The sequence below is a fragment of the Gobio gobio genome, assembly GCF_949357685.1.
Source record: "Gobio gobio genome assembly, chromosome: 7".
In the NCBI taxonomy this organism is placed as follows: Eukaryota; Metazoa; Chordata; class Actinopteri; order Cypriniformes; family Gobionidae; genus Gobio; species Gobio gobio.
This window is the reverse complement of record NC_137103.1, coordinates 1,178,006-1,195,553: the sequence shown is the minus strand read 5'-3', so window position 1 is coordinate 1,195,553 and position 17,548 is coordinate 1,178,006. Positions and strand designations below refer to the sequence as shown.

At 39.9% G+C, this 17,548-nt stretch overlaps 1 protein-coding gene across 1 annotated transcript; it reads right to left on the bottom strand.

Annotated features, from left to right (window-relative positions):
• Nucleotides 1-1,691: 1,691 nt before the first annotated feature.
• LOC307129110 (uncharacterized protein) lies at nucleotides 1,692-17,253 on the bottom strand. Its single transcript, XM_079821300.1, has 2 exons — nucleotides 17,016-17,253; nucleotides 1,692-3,963 (listed from the first exon to the last, which is right to left on the bottom strand). The coding sequence occupies exon 2, from the start codon at nucleotides 3,950-3,952 to the stop codon at nucleotides 2,777-2,779; it is 1,176 nt and encodes a 391-aa protein (XP_079677426.1). The 5' UTR covers nucleotides 3,953-3,963; nucleotides 17,016-17,253; the 3' UTR covers nucleotides 1,692-2,776.
• Nucleotides 17,254-17,548: the final 295 nt, after the last annotated feature.

Sequence of the window (17,548 nt, the reverse complement as noted above, 5' to 3'; positions counted from 1 at the left end):
ACACATCGTTTGGCCCTTTCTGTAGCATAAACACCATCGACGAAGGCTGTCCCAATTCGAAGGTCCTTTGAAGGCTCCTTCAAATACGGCCTGCAAATGCCTCCTTTTTTTCCAGTGAAATGAATGATACTCAGATGGATGCTTCGCAGCCTTGCCTACCCCAGAATTCATTGCGTGCCGCGTTGTCAGATTACCAGATTACAGATGCCAGATTACACTTTTAAATGTAAGTATTGGGTTTCCATTTACTCCATTAATCTAATGATAAATAAATAAAAATACAATAAAGGTTAAAATGTTGACTAATATGTTACCAACACGCAATTTTATATAGTTTATACTCTTTATTATCTACATAAATGGACCGAGGTGAACATCTTTAGTTGTTCTGTCTTTAGGCAGTATGAATTTTTATTTATAAATGTTAATGCCGCTCTTCAACCTCAGCTGTCACAGTTGCTAAACATTACAAATAATATAACGGAATACATTTACTCTGTGTTTGAGTATAAATGTGAAGTACTTTAGATTTTTATTCAACTTCATCTCAGAGGCAAATATTGTAGCTTTATGAAAAACTTTTTACACATGGATATTAGATTTTGATATTAGTTATTGTTTAAAAAATATGAACATTATATGATAGAATATAAAAATAAAATCCACTAAAAATATGTCTCAAGATCAGGGATAGGCAGTTGGTCCTGGAGGGCGGCTGTCCTGCAGAGTTCAGCTCATAGAACAGTTATGCATGTTAACATTTTTGATGGTTTGATTTTTGAGGATGTGAGTTAATTTAATTTATTCTTCCCTCTTTCTGAAAACATCTTAGCGACATGGCAGCCGTCGACTGAGTCAGCACTGCAAACCTGTTGGTAGACAGTGGAAATATGCACTGATCCCAGACGATGTCCCGCTGACAGAGGCTTCACCAGGGTCTTATTGTGCAGCCCATCCAGAGTCTCCCTGCCCAGCTCAATAAAAGTCTACAGAAAAATGTTTTCTTCCATCTGTTTTATGTACTGTTAATTTAAAATGTTATTTTGTTTTGCTCATCTTAAACGTAACTTATCTTGTAAATAGTTGTAAAAAGTACTGTAAATAAAACTGTATAGAAAATGTATTCCTTTTCAAATTAATTGGCATGACAAAAATAAATGTACAGAATAATTTACAAATTATAACTTGCATAACAAATATGTATAATAATATGTTTAATATGTCAAATATGTATAACAATACATAATATGAGTCGGATTGGCAGGGAAGACAAGAAGCTCAGTCTTTGGTTGAGCTGCATGTGATGTTTTTTCATCCATGCCGAGATGTCTGCCAGACAGCTTGAGATTTGTGCAGCTACTGTGGGATCATCTGGTTGGAATGAGAGGTAGAGCTGTGTGTCATCAGCATAGCAAAGGTATGAGAAGCCATGTGCCTGTATGATGGGTCCCAGTGATGTAGTGTAAATGGAGAAGAGAAGAGGTCCAAGCACTGAGCCCTGAGGAACCCCTGTGGTCAGTTGATGTGCTTTGGATACCTCCCCTCTCCAGGCAACCTTGAAAGACCTACCTGTGCGATAGGACTCAAACCTGTGCAGGGGAATCCCTGTGATCAATCAATATTCTTTGACGTTAGTGGTCCATAACAATGTTTTTAGGTAAGGAAACAGGCAATGAAAACACCAAGACTTTAAAAGCTGTATCCAGCTTTATTAAAAGCAAAATCCAAACGCTATATGATATAAATTAAAATCTGTGGACACATTTTGAAGCTTTTAATTACATGTATATGCCAAATGCATGAGTACAATGACTGTATGACTTGTGAATCAAACACTTCAGTAGACTCTGGTTACACAATAATAATATCTATGACTACATCTACAATAATCAGTGTTGGGGAAAGTTACTTTTCAAAGTAATGCATTACAATATTGCATTACTCCCTAAAAAAAGTAACTAATTGTGTTATTTAGTTACTTTTTATGGAAAGTAATGCGTTACTTTTTCTCACCTGGCTGGGCTGGGCTTGCTTGTTTCTTTGGTCATCAAAGGTCAGCGCCAAAAACTTTTGTTAATAAAGTGAGATTAAATACATAAAGTATATTTGTGTAAATTAATATATTTAATTATTGCAGGTTTGCATAATATTCTGAGATTGCATTTCACTATTTTATTAATTTTGAGTAATACTGAATCTGTTCTTTGCAAGTGAGATGAGTTGACGCTGACAACGCCTTTGCACTTTCTCACGATTTCTCTCGACATGAGGACAGGAGAGCGGTCTGTCAATACATTAAAAAAGTAACAGCTATTTAGTTGTAAACTTAAAAGTAATGCATTACATCACTAATTACTTGAAAAAAGTAATCTGATTATGTAACTCAAGTTACTTATAATGTATTATCCCCAACACTGACAATAATATAGAATAATATAACACCCATTTTATTCTTGATAAACGTTCCTAAAGCCTGATTTAGCCCAAAGCACCATATTGAAAGATTTGCAGTTAGGTTCCATGTTTGAGTTTTTTAAGGAAAGTAGGAATCTGTCAGTTTCTTTTAATCATAAACACCAAGTTTCAATAATACCATAATGAATAGTGTTGTTATTTGTAGTTACATTGAGTGTAACTGAAAAATCGATGTTAAACAATTCCAGACTCATTTTAAGCAATGCATGCAGATCTCTAAATAATTGTTTGAGAAGTTATAATTAAGGTATTTAACTGAAGCACTTGGTTATCCTTGGAGTTAAATCATCCTGATATGTTTTCATGATTTTGTGCGTGGCAGCGGGATTTCAGTCGGAGGGTTTGGATTATCGTCAATCTTTAAATCCCGACAGAACAACACTGGTTCTTCACCAAGACTCAGTTTGTACTGCCACAGATACACAGACTCGTTTGGCGTCAGCTTAAATTTGAGTTCTTCTGCCACCTCAGTCACTTCGTTCCAGCTTTCTTTTTCAGTGTTGACATGTGCACCTCCATATTCTGCAGAAAGGGACAACTGAAGCTTCGCAATTAACGCTGTTAATGCAACAGAGGATGACATGGCTATCTTCCAGTTGTGTGTGATCTGGGTCATCTTCTCCTTATTGTATCCAACCTTTTTGTTGACTTTTTTGTTCCATTCCATTGGTGTATTGCTGTCATTAGTTATAGTTTTAATATTCTCCCACATGCCAATGGCTGGGCCTTTAGTTATTGACAGCCCACCAGGAAGGAAGCTAAGAACATCGGGATGAACAGAATAGAGACCATTGCGCTTCTCTTTCTCAAAGTCGGTACCTTTGTAGTACTCAACTCCCCACTCTGAGGCTGGCTTGAGGAAGCAGAAGGCCATTAGAAAGCCCCAGTAATAGAGACCCTGTCTGCAGTTGGGATGCAAGTCCATTTCTACAGCATTCGTGGCTTTATTCAGGTTTGTTGTTCTTTTGTAAGTGCCCTTTTCTTGGAAGATGATGTAGAACTTGCCAAAGGCTGAGAAGTAGTGGTCTCCACCCCGGCAGTTGGGATGAAGGCTGTGAACTTCAGAACAGCTGTCTGTCGTCAGGTCCTTGACTCTGCGGTAGGAATCGCCCTTGATGATGTAAAAGTAGCCTGTCCAATCACCAAGGTAATGGTCTCCATTTTTGCAGGCAGGGTGCAGACTGAAAATATAGATATCAGAATTTGTATGGATACTTTTAGACTTTATATAGCAGCCGAGATCAGAGCGGATTATATAATAGTATTTGCCCACTCCACAGATGTCTGTGCCTTTTGCTTTGCTCTTGGGAACAATGCCTTGCGTTACACAGATGTCTGTGTCTTTTTCTTTGCTCTTGGGATCAATGCCTTGCGTTACACAGATGTCTGTGTCTTTTTCTTTGCTCTTGGGATCAATGTCTTGCGTTACACAGATGTCTGTGTCTTTTGCTTTTCTCTTGGGAATAAAGCACGACATTGTGTCTGAACCTGCAACACATAATAAGACAATCATTCAATCTCCACACCAAATGAATGCTCTTATTCTAGTCCTTCTATAGATTGAGCTCACCGATTACCAAAACAGCTTTATATATGAGGGAGGAAACATGAACGCTAACTGATGATATAATCCTGAGCTTTTGTTACAATGAGCAGAAGAAGCACTTTTTGTCTCAATACACCTCTTGAATTTGAGGATTTTTTTTAACTAAAACTTTCAGAAAACTGTCATGTTTCATCTTTGTTTGATTTGGACTTTAAGTTGGTTTTTCATTGTTTCCTGGAGTCCGTTCTTTGTACCTCGCTTAATACACCTGAGATAATTTAACAGATGCCAGATCTTCTAATCGTGATAACTGATCTCTGGATAATTTGGTTCTTGAAACGAATTTGCTGATTGGATTAAAATATCTGGATGAGATTACTGCGCGTTCTTGGGCAGAGGGCAGATGTATAGATACTCGAAACCATGATCAGCAATACAGTGACTTCACGAGTTCACACTTGCATCAAATTAAATAGAGTAAAGTTTATGCGTATTTGGCATGCTGTCCGGGGGAATATCCCCCCATGATGGAGATAGTCTAGAACTAGACTATATTATATTATGGATTGTGTTAACATCTAATAAGAGTTTATTAAATCAAAGTGTGGAGATGGTTTGTTGAAGGGATGTTAAAATAAAAACGGTCAACGAAAGAAGGTAAATCTGCTGTATATATACACCTCCTATCATTGATTAAATTGATTATCTTAATGTGCCCCACTTGTGTTTAATTAGGTTTAATTATCTGACATGCTCCTCCAGAAATTTGTTAATAAAACATCCCGTAAAAATATTTCTGGACCCTTTTAAGGAAACATGTAATGTATTTTGTATGGTTGTACTACCCGTACCTATGGTTTTACACTGACCGATGGATCGGAGACAGTAGAACTAAAACTGCACTGGAAACCTTTTTTTTGTCTTATTTGCTTGTTTTTTCTGATATATGGGCATAAAATGTACCCTTTTTATATTTTTATAAGCTAAAATGCTAAAAAGCTAAAGCTATGGTTAGCCCACACTCTGGCATTCCTCAGTGTATCAATTCAAATGAGCCAGAGAGAATGAGCCAATCAGAGCCGCAGCTGCTATCACCCCACTGTGATATGCAGATGAGCCCCCCCTCCTCCTCATACAAGCAAACTACAAAAAACTACAAGCAGAAACTTCTTGCAAACAGTCCAGAGACTCTGTTCGCAGATCTGTTAAAAACTGGAGAAATCTGCAACCTCATGTTCCTCTCTGATCACCCCAGAGCCTGGCATAAAGCCATCATCAGCCATTACCCCTCAGTAAAGAAGGAAGGCATCTGTAATGGCTGGAAAGTCAAAATCAGAGAACCCCATGACCCCGACAGCACAGTGATGACCGTGAACATCTACAAAAACGGCACAGTCATGGTACAGGGGAACCTGACATTATTCCAGGCTGACTGCAGAGCAATAGGGGAAACGGTTAAACATGAGAAAGCTCTACCGTGTGAAAGTCTGTCATCTGAGCAGGATCCACAGAAGAGCAGCTCAGACCTCAGGCCCACCCCTGCAGAGAACGCCTCGTCCTCCCTCAGATCCATAGCCCTGCTCCAGGAGCACTTCACACAGCTGGAGATGGAGATGGTGCAGCTCAGAGAAACTGTGCTCAAACAGCAGCAGTCACACTCATGTGCAGCTCATGCTGAACTCCAGCACCTCACACAGAGACTGTCAGCCCTCACACAGCACACGAGGACGCTTCAGACAGAGAAGGACAGCCATCAGAGCGAGCTGACCGCACTGAGACTCCAGCTACAGGACAGAGAGCAGGCCACACTAGAGATGAGGCAGCAGCTGAGAGAGATGCAGGAGGAGAGAGAGCATAAAGAGCAGCTGAGCGAGCTCCTCCTGGCCAGAGAAGACAGAGCTCAAACACTGCCCTCCACCCCAGAGTCAGCACACACCGCTCAGTGCAGAGAAAATATTATTTGGCCCTAAATCGAGAATACAGTGATGCGCAGTACCTGAGCTCAGTGAGTGATGAGAGACTCAGGAGAACATCTCGGGTTATGTATATAACCCTTGTTCCCCGAGAAGGGAACGAGACACTGCGTCATCGTGTGATGACACTTTGGGAACGCCCTCAGCGTTACGCATCTGAAGTATGAATGAAATCAAGCCAATCTGATTGGTGGTGCGTCATGACGTAGTAGATGACGGCATACCCGGAAGATACAAAGGGACGCTGATGCAAACACACGGCAGCTTTACCGCGATGAAGTGAACGCTCTGACCGTGATGGGTGTGGCAACGAGATGCAGTGTCTCATTCCCTTCTCGGGGAACAAGGGTTATATACATAACCCGAGACGTTCCCCTTCGAGGGAACTCGCACTGCGTCATCGTGTGATGACACTTTGGGAACGTTAATACCCACTATGCCACACCGACATCACCCACGTCCCAGTGTGAAGCTGGAGACCAGGCACACTTAGGACGCAAGCACTCTAGCACCAGGCGTCACCGGGAGGTGCAGACTATAGAACCGAATGAAGGTGTGCGGGGTGGCCCACCCGGCCGCCTCGCAAACCTCTTGAAGCGCAAACCTCTTGGGAGACCGTGATTAGACTCCCCCTGCAACTGCCTCATCGACACGGCATCTCAATAAACCTGTCTCCGGCGTGTTGACTGAGATTGTTCGAATATTACAATTAAATAATACTTAAATCGATATGTCATCCTCAATAAACCCGTCTCCAGCGTGTTGCCTCCGATCATTCGAATATTGCACTTTAATAATTATTTAATCAACATCATCCTCAATAAACCCGTCTCCAGCATGTTGCCCCCGGTCCCTCGAATATTCTGATCTATTATGACCTCCGAGCTGTAAAACTGCCAGAAGAATAATAATAATAAATATAGCTGCAAGCAGCCATTAACGGGGCCAAGCGCAACAGAAGCAAACAAAGAAGATAGCAGCAGACCAACTGAAAAAATGAGTATAGACATTTGAAGCAAAACCGTTAAAACACCACATTAAAACACTGAGTTGTATAGTGCCAATGTCATGTTTTGTTCTATTATAGCGCCACCAAGAGGCAAAATCCTACAATTTTTTTTGTGTGTCATCGGAGTGAGCCCATACATGTGTGTGTCAATTTTGGTGAAAATATCTCATTTCGTTTTGGAGTTATAGACATTTATATGAAAAAACATGTAAAAAATGACTGACACTTGACTTTGATTGGATTTTACTACCCCTTACTATCAATATTTTGACATTTGGGCATTAGCGTATAGCTATCGACCTATGTTTTCGATTTTCTGGCGCTGGTTTCGTCTCGATCGGACTAGTGGTTTCGACGATATCAGCTAAAGTTTTTTATGCGCTAAATTACCGCGCTGCGCAAACCATACGCCAAAACTGGGCAAGTCTGGTATCGTTGGACTCGGCAAGGATTCAGGAGACAAAATAAGTTAGTCCCATGAAAATAAGTCAATCCCACCCAAAGTTATAAGCGTTTGAAAAAAAAAATTATCCACTAGGTGGCGCTGTTTTGAAACTTGTCAGGCTACTTCAGAGCATCGTGCTGATGACCCATACCGAGTTTCGTAACAATCCGTTCATGCGTTCATTAAATACAGCATTTTAGCACATAATTCAAAATGGCCGACAGTCAAAATGGCCGATATGGTAAAATTGGATATCAGACGACTTGGCATGCCGTCCTGAATCTAACAAGACCACTTTTTTGGACAAACAGTTCAGAAGTTATAAGCAAAAATAGCCATTTTTCGTATCTCTGGACCAGTAGGTGGCGCTGCGCCGAAACGCTGCATGTTGCCTCAGGTCATGCTTGTGATGACTTGTACCAAGTTTGGTTTGAATATAATAAAGCGTTGCGGAGATATTGGCTTAAGTGTGTTTTTTCAAGCGTTACGTAAAATTTGTTTGCGTGTTAATCAAAAACGATTTTACGAATCAACTTGAATTCCATGTTTTTTTGTCAACACTGTCTGAAGATGATCTGGTTAAATTTTCGTGTAAATCGGACCAACGTCCTAGGAGGAGTTCGAAAAAGTTGGGTTTCGGTTCATTCAAAATGGCGGGAACATTGTAATGACGTAAATGACGTCATATGGTGACATCGAATCGGCTTAAACCAATGAATCGAAAGAAAAAAAGATTTTGTTTCTAGCCCTTATGGTTCAAAAGTTATTAGCAAAAACATGAGTCAAACTTTGGACAGGTGGTGGCGCAAGAGAGATTGATTTAGAGACTTCAAAATTGGTGTGGGTACTATTGGTAATGACCTCTATCAGTGTACCAAATTTCATAATTTTCCCGCAAACGGTTCTATGGGCTGCCATAGACTTCGTGGCGGAAGAAGAAGAAGAAGAATAATAATAAGAACGGGAACGGTTTCAATAGGTGCCTTCGCACCTTCGGTGCTTGGCCCCTAAATATAGCTGCAAGCAGCCATTATCGGGGCCAAGCGCAAAGAAGAAGACAAGACATGCCAAAATGGCTGGCAATGTCAGATCAACGGCAGCAATGAGCATTTAAAGACCTATTAAGGTGATTTTAGGCAAAATAGCTGTAAAATGATAAATATAGTCAATAATAATGATTGAATGATTTATCACTTTCAACCAATAGGTGGCACAGTTACGAAATTGATGTGGTGTGGTCAGAATAAGGGAACAATGACACATGCAAAGATTGGTGTCAATATATCAAAGCAGAGTGTCAATATAGTAGGGGTGTGCATTGGCACTGCCCTCACAATTCGATTCGATTACGATTCACCAGGTAACGATTCGATTCAATTCGATTCTACGATGCATTGCGATGCATCAAAATTCTACTGCACACAACAAGGCAAATTTTTAATCAGTCATGAGGCATTACAAGCAGTCAGATATTGAACAACAGATTGTATTGGCTGCTATGTGTGTATTATCACTCTCCTGTATCTTTGACATAAATGTCATTAAATAAAATAAAATTGAATGGTACAGTAAAAAGCTTTGAGACAGGGCACTTCATGAACTCCTGTGCAAATATTAATCCGTAATTACAGTCACACTATTGTAACAAAAACCACCACCCAGGCACCCAGCAATAAAAATATTCAGTGCAACACACACAGTAACGTTGACACTAGGGACTCGTCAATTCTCGTGGTTGATTTTAGTGTGGCAGGCGCGTTAGCAGGGCGTAAGCAGCGCATATTTTTTCCGGCGCCCATGTTAACAGATTAGAGCATTCACATCGCACGCAGAGGCGGCGCGGCAGCGCATCGTAGGAGCAGAAGCAGCAGTAGTGCCGCGATCGTTTCGGCGCCGAGTCTATTTTGCCGCGCTGCTCACGCTGATTTAAAGCCACAGTGGATTGTTCTTGATCAAAACTGACCAGATTAACATGGAAAATAACAAATTCCACCATGAAATCATGTAGTGAAGTGCCCCGTGTGTTTCACAATCACCATATGACATCCAAAGCTGTTAAAAAAATTAAAAACACAACACTGCCAGAAGTTTTTGCCCAAACTTCAAAAGCCTGTTTAAATTATTAAAACTAGAAGCATATATTCACTTTAATGTTAACTTACATTTATCATGTGAACTACTTATATACAACAAGTTATATGCATATGTGTTTGGGACAGAGGGGAACACGGTCGCATTTGCAGCATGCTGCCCATCATAAATCAAAGCACGAGACAGACGGGGCTCGGAGGAGAAGACCGTAAATGTGACATAATGTACAATATTTGTCTGCATTTGCAATATCCGCGCGAGACAAACGCTGCCAGTGTGAATCCACAATGGGGGCGCGGGCTCCGGCTCTCCATACCCACCGCTCCGCGTGCGGTGTGAAGCCGGCGTCAGAATCCGAAATGTGCCCAGATGTCCGCTTTCCAATCTTTGGGTGCGTTTTTAATGCCCGTCTATCGCGGTCATCTCCCTCCGCCTCAGCCATCTTGATTGTTATTGTTATGACCCTGGAAGTAATTGAAACTTCACAACTTTATTGTCCAACTCAAGTCCAGAAAATAAACGGTGACATAATCGATTATGGCACTTTGCCGCATCGATGCTGAATCGTGCATGCCCCGCATTGCGATGCATCGCTGAATCGATTATTGTTGACACCACTACAATATAGTGTCAATATGTCATTGCAGAGATATAGCCTCAAGAGGCCTTTTCATTATAAGTATGGACCACATGGCGGTGCTGTTTTGAAACCGTTTAAGCAGCTTAAAGGCATGGTGCTGATGGCCAATTTCAAGTTTCGTAATGATACACCAATTCATTTGTGAAGCATAGCATTTTATATCATAAAACTGCATTGTAGTCAATGGGAATTTCATGTTTTGTTCTATTATAGCGCCACCAAGTGGCACAATCCTATCTTTTTTTTATGTGTCCTTGGAGTGAGCCCATACATGTCTGTGTCAATTTTGGTGAAAATATCTTGTTTAGTTTTGGAGTTATATACATTTATATGAAAAAACACATGAAAAATGACTGACACCTGACTTTGATTGGATTTTACACCCCCTTACTATCAATATTTTGACATTTGGGCATTATCGTGTAGCTATCGACCTATGTTTCCGAACTTCTGACACTGGTTTCGTCTCAATGGGACTAGCGGTTTCGAAGATATCAGCTAATGTTTTTTAAGCGCTAAATTGGAATGCTGCAAAGACCATATGCCGAAACCTAGCAAATCTGGTATCGTTGGACTCGGCAAGGATTCAGGAGGCAAAAAAAGTGACTCCCATGAAAATAAGTCAATCTTACCCAAAGTTATAAGCATTTGAAAAAAAAAATTCTCCACTGGGTGGCGCTGTTTCGAAACTTCTCAGGCTCCTTCAGGGCATTGTGCTGATGACCCATACCAAGTTTCGTAACAATCCGTTCATGCGTTCATAAAATACAGCATTTTAGCACATAATTCAAAATGGCCGACAGCCAAAATGGCCGATATGGTAAAATTGGATATCAAACGACTCGGCATACCGTCCTGAATCTAACGAGACCACTTTTATGATTTCTAGACAAATGGTTCAAAAGTTATAAGCAATAATAGCCATTTTTTGTATCTCCGGACCAGTAGGTGGCGCTGTGCTGAAACGCTGCATGTTGCCTCAGGTCATGCTTGCGGTGATATATACCAAGTTTGGTTTGAAAACGATAAAGCGTTGCTGAGATATTGCCTTAAGCGTGTTTTTGCAAGCGTTACGTAAAATTTGTTTGCGCATTTATCAAAAACGATTTGACGAATCCACTTGAATTCCATGTTTTTTTGTCAGCATGGTCTGAAGATGATCTGGTTAAATTTTCGTGAAAATCGGATAAACCGTCTAGGACGAGTTCGCAAAAGTAGGTTTTTCGGAAAATTCAAAATGGCAGGAAAATTTTAATGACGGAAAATGACGTCATAGGGTGCAATGGAATCGGCTTGAGCCAATGAATTAGATGAAAAAAGAATTTTGTTTCTAGCCCTTATGGTTCAAAAGTTATTAGCATAAACATGAGTCATATTTTGGACAGGTGGTGGCGCTAGAGGGATTGAGTTAGACACTCCAAATTTGCTATGTTGACACTTCCGACTGTCCTCTATGAGTGTGTCAAATTTCATAACTTTCCCGCAAACGGTTCTATGGGCTGCCATAGACTCCCATGGCGGAAGAAGAAGAAGAAGAATAAATATAGCTGCAAGCAGCAATACCGGGGCCAAGCGCAAAGAAGAAGACAAGACATGCCAAAATGGCTGGCAGTGTCAGATCAACTGGAGCAATGAGCAATTAATCACGTTTTAAGATGATTTTAAGCAAAAGGCTGAAAATGCATTGTAGTCTGAGAGTGTCAGACCAACTGCAACAATTAACAATTATACAGTTTAAGAAGATTAGGCAAAATGGCTGAAATATCATATATTGAGTCACTGATAATGTAAGTTAATGGTTTATCACTTTTGACCAATAGCTGGCACAGATACGAAATTGATGTGGTGTGGTCAGAATAAGGGAACAATGACACATGCAAAGTTTGATGCCAATATGTCAAAGCATTGCAGAGATACAGCCTCAAGAGTAATTTTGGCATAATGGCTCAACTTCGTCGCTGCGGTTTACAAAAACGGTTTCATCTATTGATGCAAAATCCCTAACTTTTTGTTGACACAGTCTGAAGATGATACGATTCGATTTTGGTGGAAATTGGACAAACGGTCTAGGATGAGTTTGAAAAAGTAGGTTTTGATCAAATAAGAACATTGAGGACAGGATGTTTGACCAAATATGGAAAAATTAGTATCTCTGTTCTCGGCATGAGCCAATGACTGTATTATGACCAGTTTAATTAAACTAGGCTAATTTAATCAAAAGTTATTAGCATGTTTGTAAATTTTGTTATAACCTCTGACCACAAGGTGGCACTGCCCCAAAACGTTTTGAGTACCTTCAAAGCATGGTGCGGAAGACATGATTTTTGGACAAACAGTTCAAAAGTTATAAGCAAAAATAGCCATTTTTTGTATCTCCGGACCAGTAGGTGGCGCTGCGCCGAAACGCTGCATGTTGCTTCAAGTCATGCTTGTGATGACATATACCAAGATTGGTTTGAATACGATAAAGCGTTGTGGAGATATAGGCTTATGAGTGTTTTTGCAACCGCTACGCAAAATTTGTGTGCGCGTTTATCGAAAACGATTTGACAAATCAACTTGATTTGCAAGATTTTTTGTCAGCATGGTCTGAAGATGATCTGGTTCAATTTTCGTGCAAATCGGACAAACCGTCTAGGACGAGTTCGTAAAAGTAGGTTTTTTGGAAAATTAAAAATGGCGGGGAAATTATCATGACCGAAAATGACATCATAGGTTGCAATTGAATCGGCATGAGCCAATGACTCTATTATGACCAGTTTCAATATACTAGGCTAATTTAATCAAAAGTTATTAGCATTTTTGTCAAGTTTGTTATATCTTTTGACCACAAGGTGGCACTGCCCTAAAACTTTTTGAGTACCTTCAGGGCATAGCAAGGAAGTCACATACCGAGTTTAGTAACAATATACTAATGCATTTGTAAAATATAGCATTTTTTGACAAAATTCAAAATGGCCGACAGCCAAAATGGCCGATATGGTAAAATTGAATATCAGACGACTCGGCATGCCGTCCTGAATGTAACGAGACCACTTTTATGATTTTTGGACAAACAGTTCAGAAGTTATAAGCAAAAATTGCAATTTTTCGTATCTCCGGACCAGTAGGTGGCGCTGCGCCGAAACGCTGTATGTTGCCTCAAGTCATGCTTCTGATCACATGTATCAAGTTTGGTTTGAATATGATAAAGCGTTGCGGAGATATTGCCTTAAGAGTGTTTTTGCAACCGCTACGTAAAATTTGTTTGCGCGTTTATCGCAAATGATTTGACGAATCAACTTGATTTGCAAGATTTTTTGTCAGCATGGTCTGAAGATGATCTGGTTCAATTTTCGTGCAAATCGGATGAACCGTCTAGGACGAGTTCGTAAAAGTAGGTTTTTCGGAAAATTCAAAATGGCGGGAAAATTTTTATGACGGAAAATGACGTCATAGGGTGCAATGGAATCGTATTGAGCCAAGGAATCAGAGGAAAAAAGATTTTTGTTTCTAGCCCTTATGGTTCAAAAGTTATTAGCATAAACATGAGTCAAATTTTGGACTGATGGTGGCGCTAGAGGGATTGAGTTTGAGACTCCAAATTTGCTACGGTGACATGTCAGACTGTCCTCTATTAGTGTGCCAAATTTCACAACTTTTTACCATACGGTTCTATGGGCTGCCATAGACTTCGTGGCGGAAGAAGAAGAAGAAGAAGAAGAAGAAGATGAATAATAAATATAGCTGCAAGCAGCAATACCGGGGCCAAGCGCAAAGAAGAAGACAAGACATGCCAAAATGGCTGGCAGTGTCAGATCAACTGGAGCAATGAGCAATTAATCACGTTTTAAGATGATTTTTAGCAAAAGGCTGAAAATGCATTGTAGTCTGAGAGTGTCAGACCAACTGCAACAATTAACAATTATACAGTTTAAGAAGATTAGGCAAAATGGCTGAAATATCATATATTGAGTCACTGATAATGTAAGTTAATGGTTTATCACTTTTGACCAATAGGTGGCACAGATACGAAATTGATGTGGTGTGGTCAGAATAAGGGAACAATGACACATGCAAAGTTTGATGCCAATATGTCAAAGCATTGCAGAGATACAGCCTCAAGAGTAATTTTGGCATAATGGCTCAACTTCGTCGCTGCGGTTTACAAAAACGGTTTCATCTATTGATGCAAAATCCCTAACTTTTTGTTGACACAGTCTGAAGATGATACGATTCGATTTTGGTGGAAATTGGACAAACGGTTTAGGATGAGTTTGAAAAAGTAGGTTTTGATCAAATAAGAACATTGAGGACAGGATGTTTGACCAAATATGGAAAAATTAGTATCTCTGTTCTCGGCATGAGCCAATGAATGTATTATGACCAGTTTCATTAAACTAGGCTAATTTAATCAAAAGTTATTAGCATGTTTGTAAATTTTGTTATAACCTCTGACCACAAGGTGGCACTGCCCCAAAACGTTTTGAGTACCTTCAAAGCATGGTGCGGAAGACATGATTTTTGGACAAACAGTTCAAAAGTTATAAGCAAAAATAGCCATTTTTTGTATCTCCGGACCAGTAGGTGGCGCTGCGCCGAAACGCTGCATGTTGCTTCAGGTCATGCTTGTGATGACATATACCAAGATTGGTTTGAATACGATAAAGCGTTGTGGAGATATAGGCTTACGAGTGTTTTTGCAACCGCTACGCAAAATTTGTGTGCGCGTTTATCGAAAACGATTTGACAAATCAACTTGATTTGCAAGATTTTTTGTCAGCATGGTCTGAAGATGATCTGGTTCAATTTTCGTGCAAATCGGACAAACCGTCTAGGACGAGTTCGTAAAAGTAGGTTTTTTGGAAAATTAAAAATGGCGGGGAAATTATCATGACCGAAAATGACATCATAGGTTGCAATTGAATCGGCATGAGCCAATGACTCTATTATGACCAGTTTCAATATACTAGGCTAATTTAATCAAAAGTTATTAGCATTTTTGTCAAGTTTGTTATATCTTTTGACCACAAGGTGGCACTGCCCTAAAACTTTTTGAGTACCTTCAGGGCATAGCAAGGAAGTCACATACCGAGTTTAGTAACAATATACTAATGCATTTGTAAAATATAGCATTTTTTGACAAAATTCAAAATGGCCGACAGCCAAAATGGCCGATATAGTAAAATTGAATATCAGACGACTCGACATGCCGTCCTGAATGTAACGAGACCACTTTTATGATTTTTGGACAAACAGTTCAGAAGTTATAAGCAAAAATAGCAATTTTTCGTATCTCCGGACCAGTAGGTGGCGCTGCGCCGAAACGCTGTATGTTGCCTCAAGTCATGCTTGTGATGACATGTACCAAGTTTGGTTTGAATACGATAAAGCGTTGCGGAGATATTGCCTTAAGAGTGTTTTTGCAACCGCTACGTAAAATTTGTTTGCGCGTTTTTCGCAAATGATTTGACGAATCAACTTGCTTTGCAAGATTTTTTGTCAACATGGTCTGAAGATGATCTGGTTCAATTTTCGTGCAAATCGGATGAACCGTCTAGGACGAGTTCGTAAAAGTAGGTTTTTCGGAAAATTCAAAATGACGGGAAAATTTTTATGACGGAAAATGACGTCATAGGGTGCAATCGAATCGTCTTGAGCCAAGGAATCAGAGGAAAAAAGAAATTTGTTTCTAGCCCTTATGGTTCAAAAGTTATTAGCATAAACATTAGTTAAATTTTGGACTGATGGTGGCGCTAGAGGGATTGAGTTTGAGACTCCAAATTTGCTACGGTGACATTTCAGACTGTCCTCTATTAGTGTGCCAAATTTCACAACTTTTTACCATACGGTTCTATGGGCTGCCATAGACTTCGTGGCGGAAGAAGAAGAAGAAGAAGAAGAAGAAGAAGAAGATGAATAATAATAATAAGAACGGGAACGGTTTCAATAGGTGCCTTCGCACCTTCGGTGCTTGGCCCCTAATAATAAGAACGGGAACGGTTTCAATAGGTGCCTTCGCACCTTCGGTGCTTGGCCCCTAATAATAGGAACGCTAACGGTTTCAATAGGTGCCTCCGCACCTTCGGTGCTTGGCCCCTAATAATAATACGCTGTTTGTTAATTGGCCAGAGGAGAACTGGCACCCCGACTGAGCCTGGTTTCTCACAAGGTTTATTTTTCTCCATTAGGTCACCTAATGGGGTTTTGGTTTCCTTGCCACTGTTGCCTCTGGCTTGGCGTGCTCAGTTGGGGACACTAAATTTTTCAACTAAACATCGAAATACATCTAAATAATAAACTAAATTAACCATTTAAACTAAATTACTGATCAAATTATTGATCTAAAGCCCACACTGTCACTGTATGATACTTGAAATTTTTCCAGAATGGCTATACAGCTGAATAAAATTATGCTGCATTATTTTCCTGTTTAACACTGTAAAGCTGCTTTGAAACAATCTACATTGTTAAAAGCGCTATATAAATAAAAGTTGACTTGTAGGACAGCAGTTTGCACCAATTCTGTAGAATGTCCCATATATAGCCCTGTGTTTGTTCTGCTCATCGTCTGATCTCGTCATTATTAAGTGCTTGTTCTGCTCGCCGTGTTTTTAGTTCTCTGTTATTCTGAGTAGTGTTATTTTGAATTAGTTTTCATTAAAGTATACTGCTTGTGTGTAGATAAAACCCTTAAACCAGTTGTGACACTGACAATAACCAATTCATATTTTATTTTCAACATCTTCTTCTGACTTAAATATTAAATTTCTTTGTATTTGGTTAATTACTAGTTAGCATAATTAATATGTCTGTAATACAAAAAAGCACTTCTAAGCGATTAGAAACACACTTACCTGTGCGACTGTAGCCGGAGTCAGAAGAGCAGCTGGTCCTCGATCGAGTCTGAGAGATGTTTGTCTGAGAGATGTTTGTCTGAGAGATGTTTGTCTGACAGGTTTCTGTCTTATATAAAGCTCCTCAGAGGGCTGGACACACACACACACACACACACACACACACACACACACACACACACACACACACACACACACACACACACACACAAGCCTCAAGGCAGAACCGTCAGCAACCGATTACCAACAGTCACTGCAATAATGCACTGATGTGAAAAGGTATTTGGCCCTGTTCCAGTTTTCTCTATGTTTGCGGTTTTCTCTTGTGTAATTCACACTTCACTTTCAAGCAGTGGCCACCAATGGTTTACAAGAAAAAAGCTATTATAAATGCACTTAGTCATAGAAATCGTTATTTGTTATTGGTCACGTACTGCAAAGTGCAATACTAATGTCAAACCATACGAATATGTTATACGTATGTTTGTTTAACAACAACAGCAAAACAAAAACATTATTGCATTTCCAAAAGG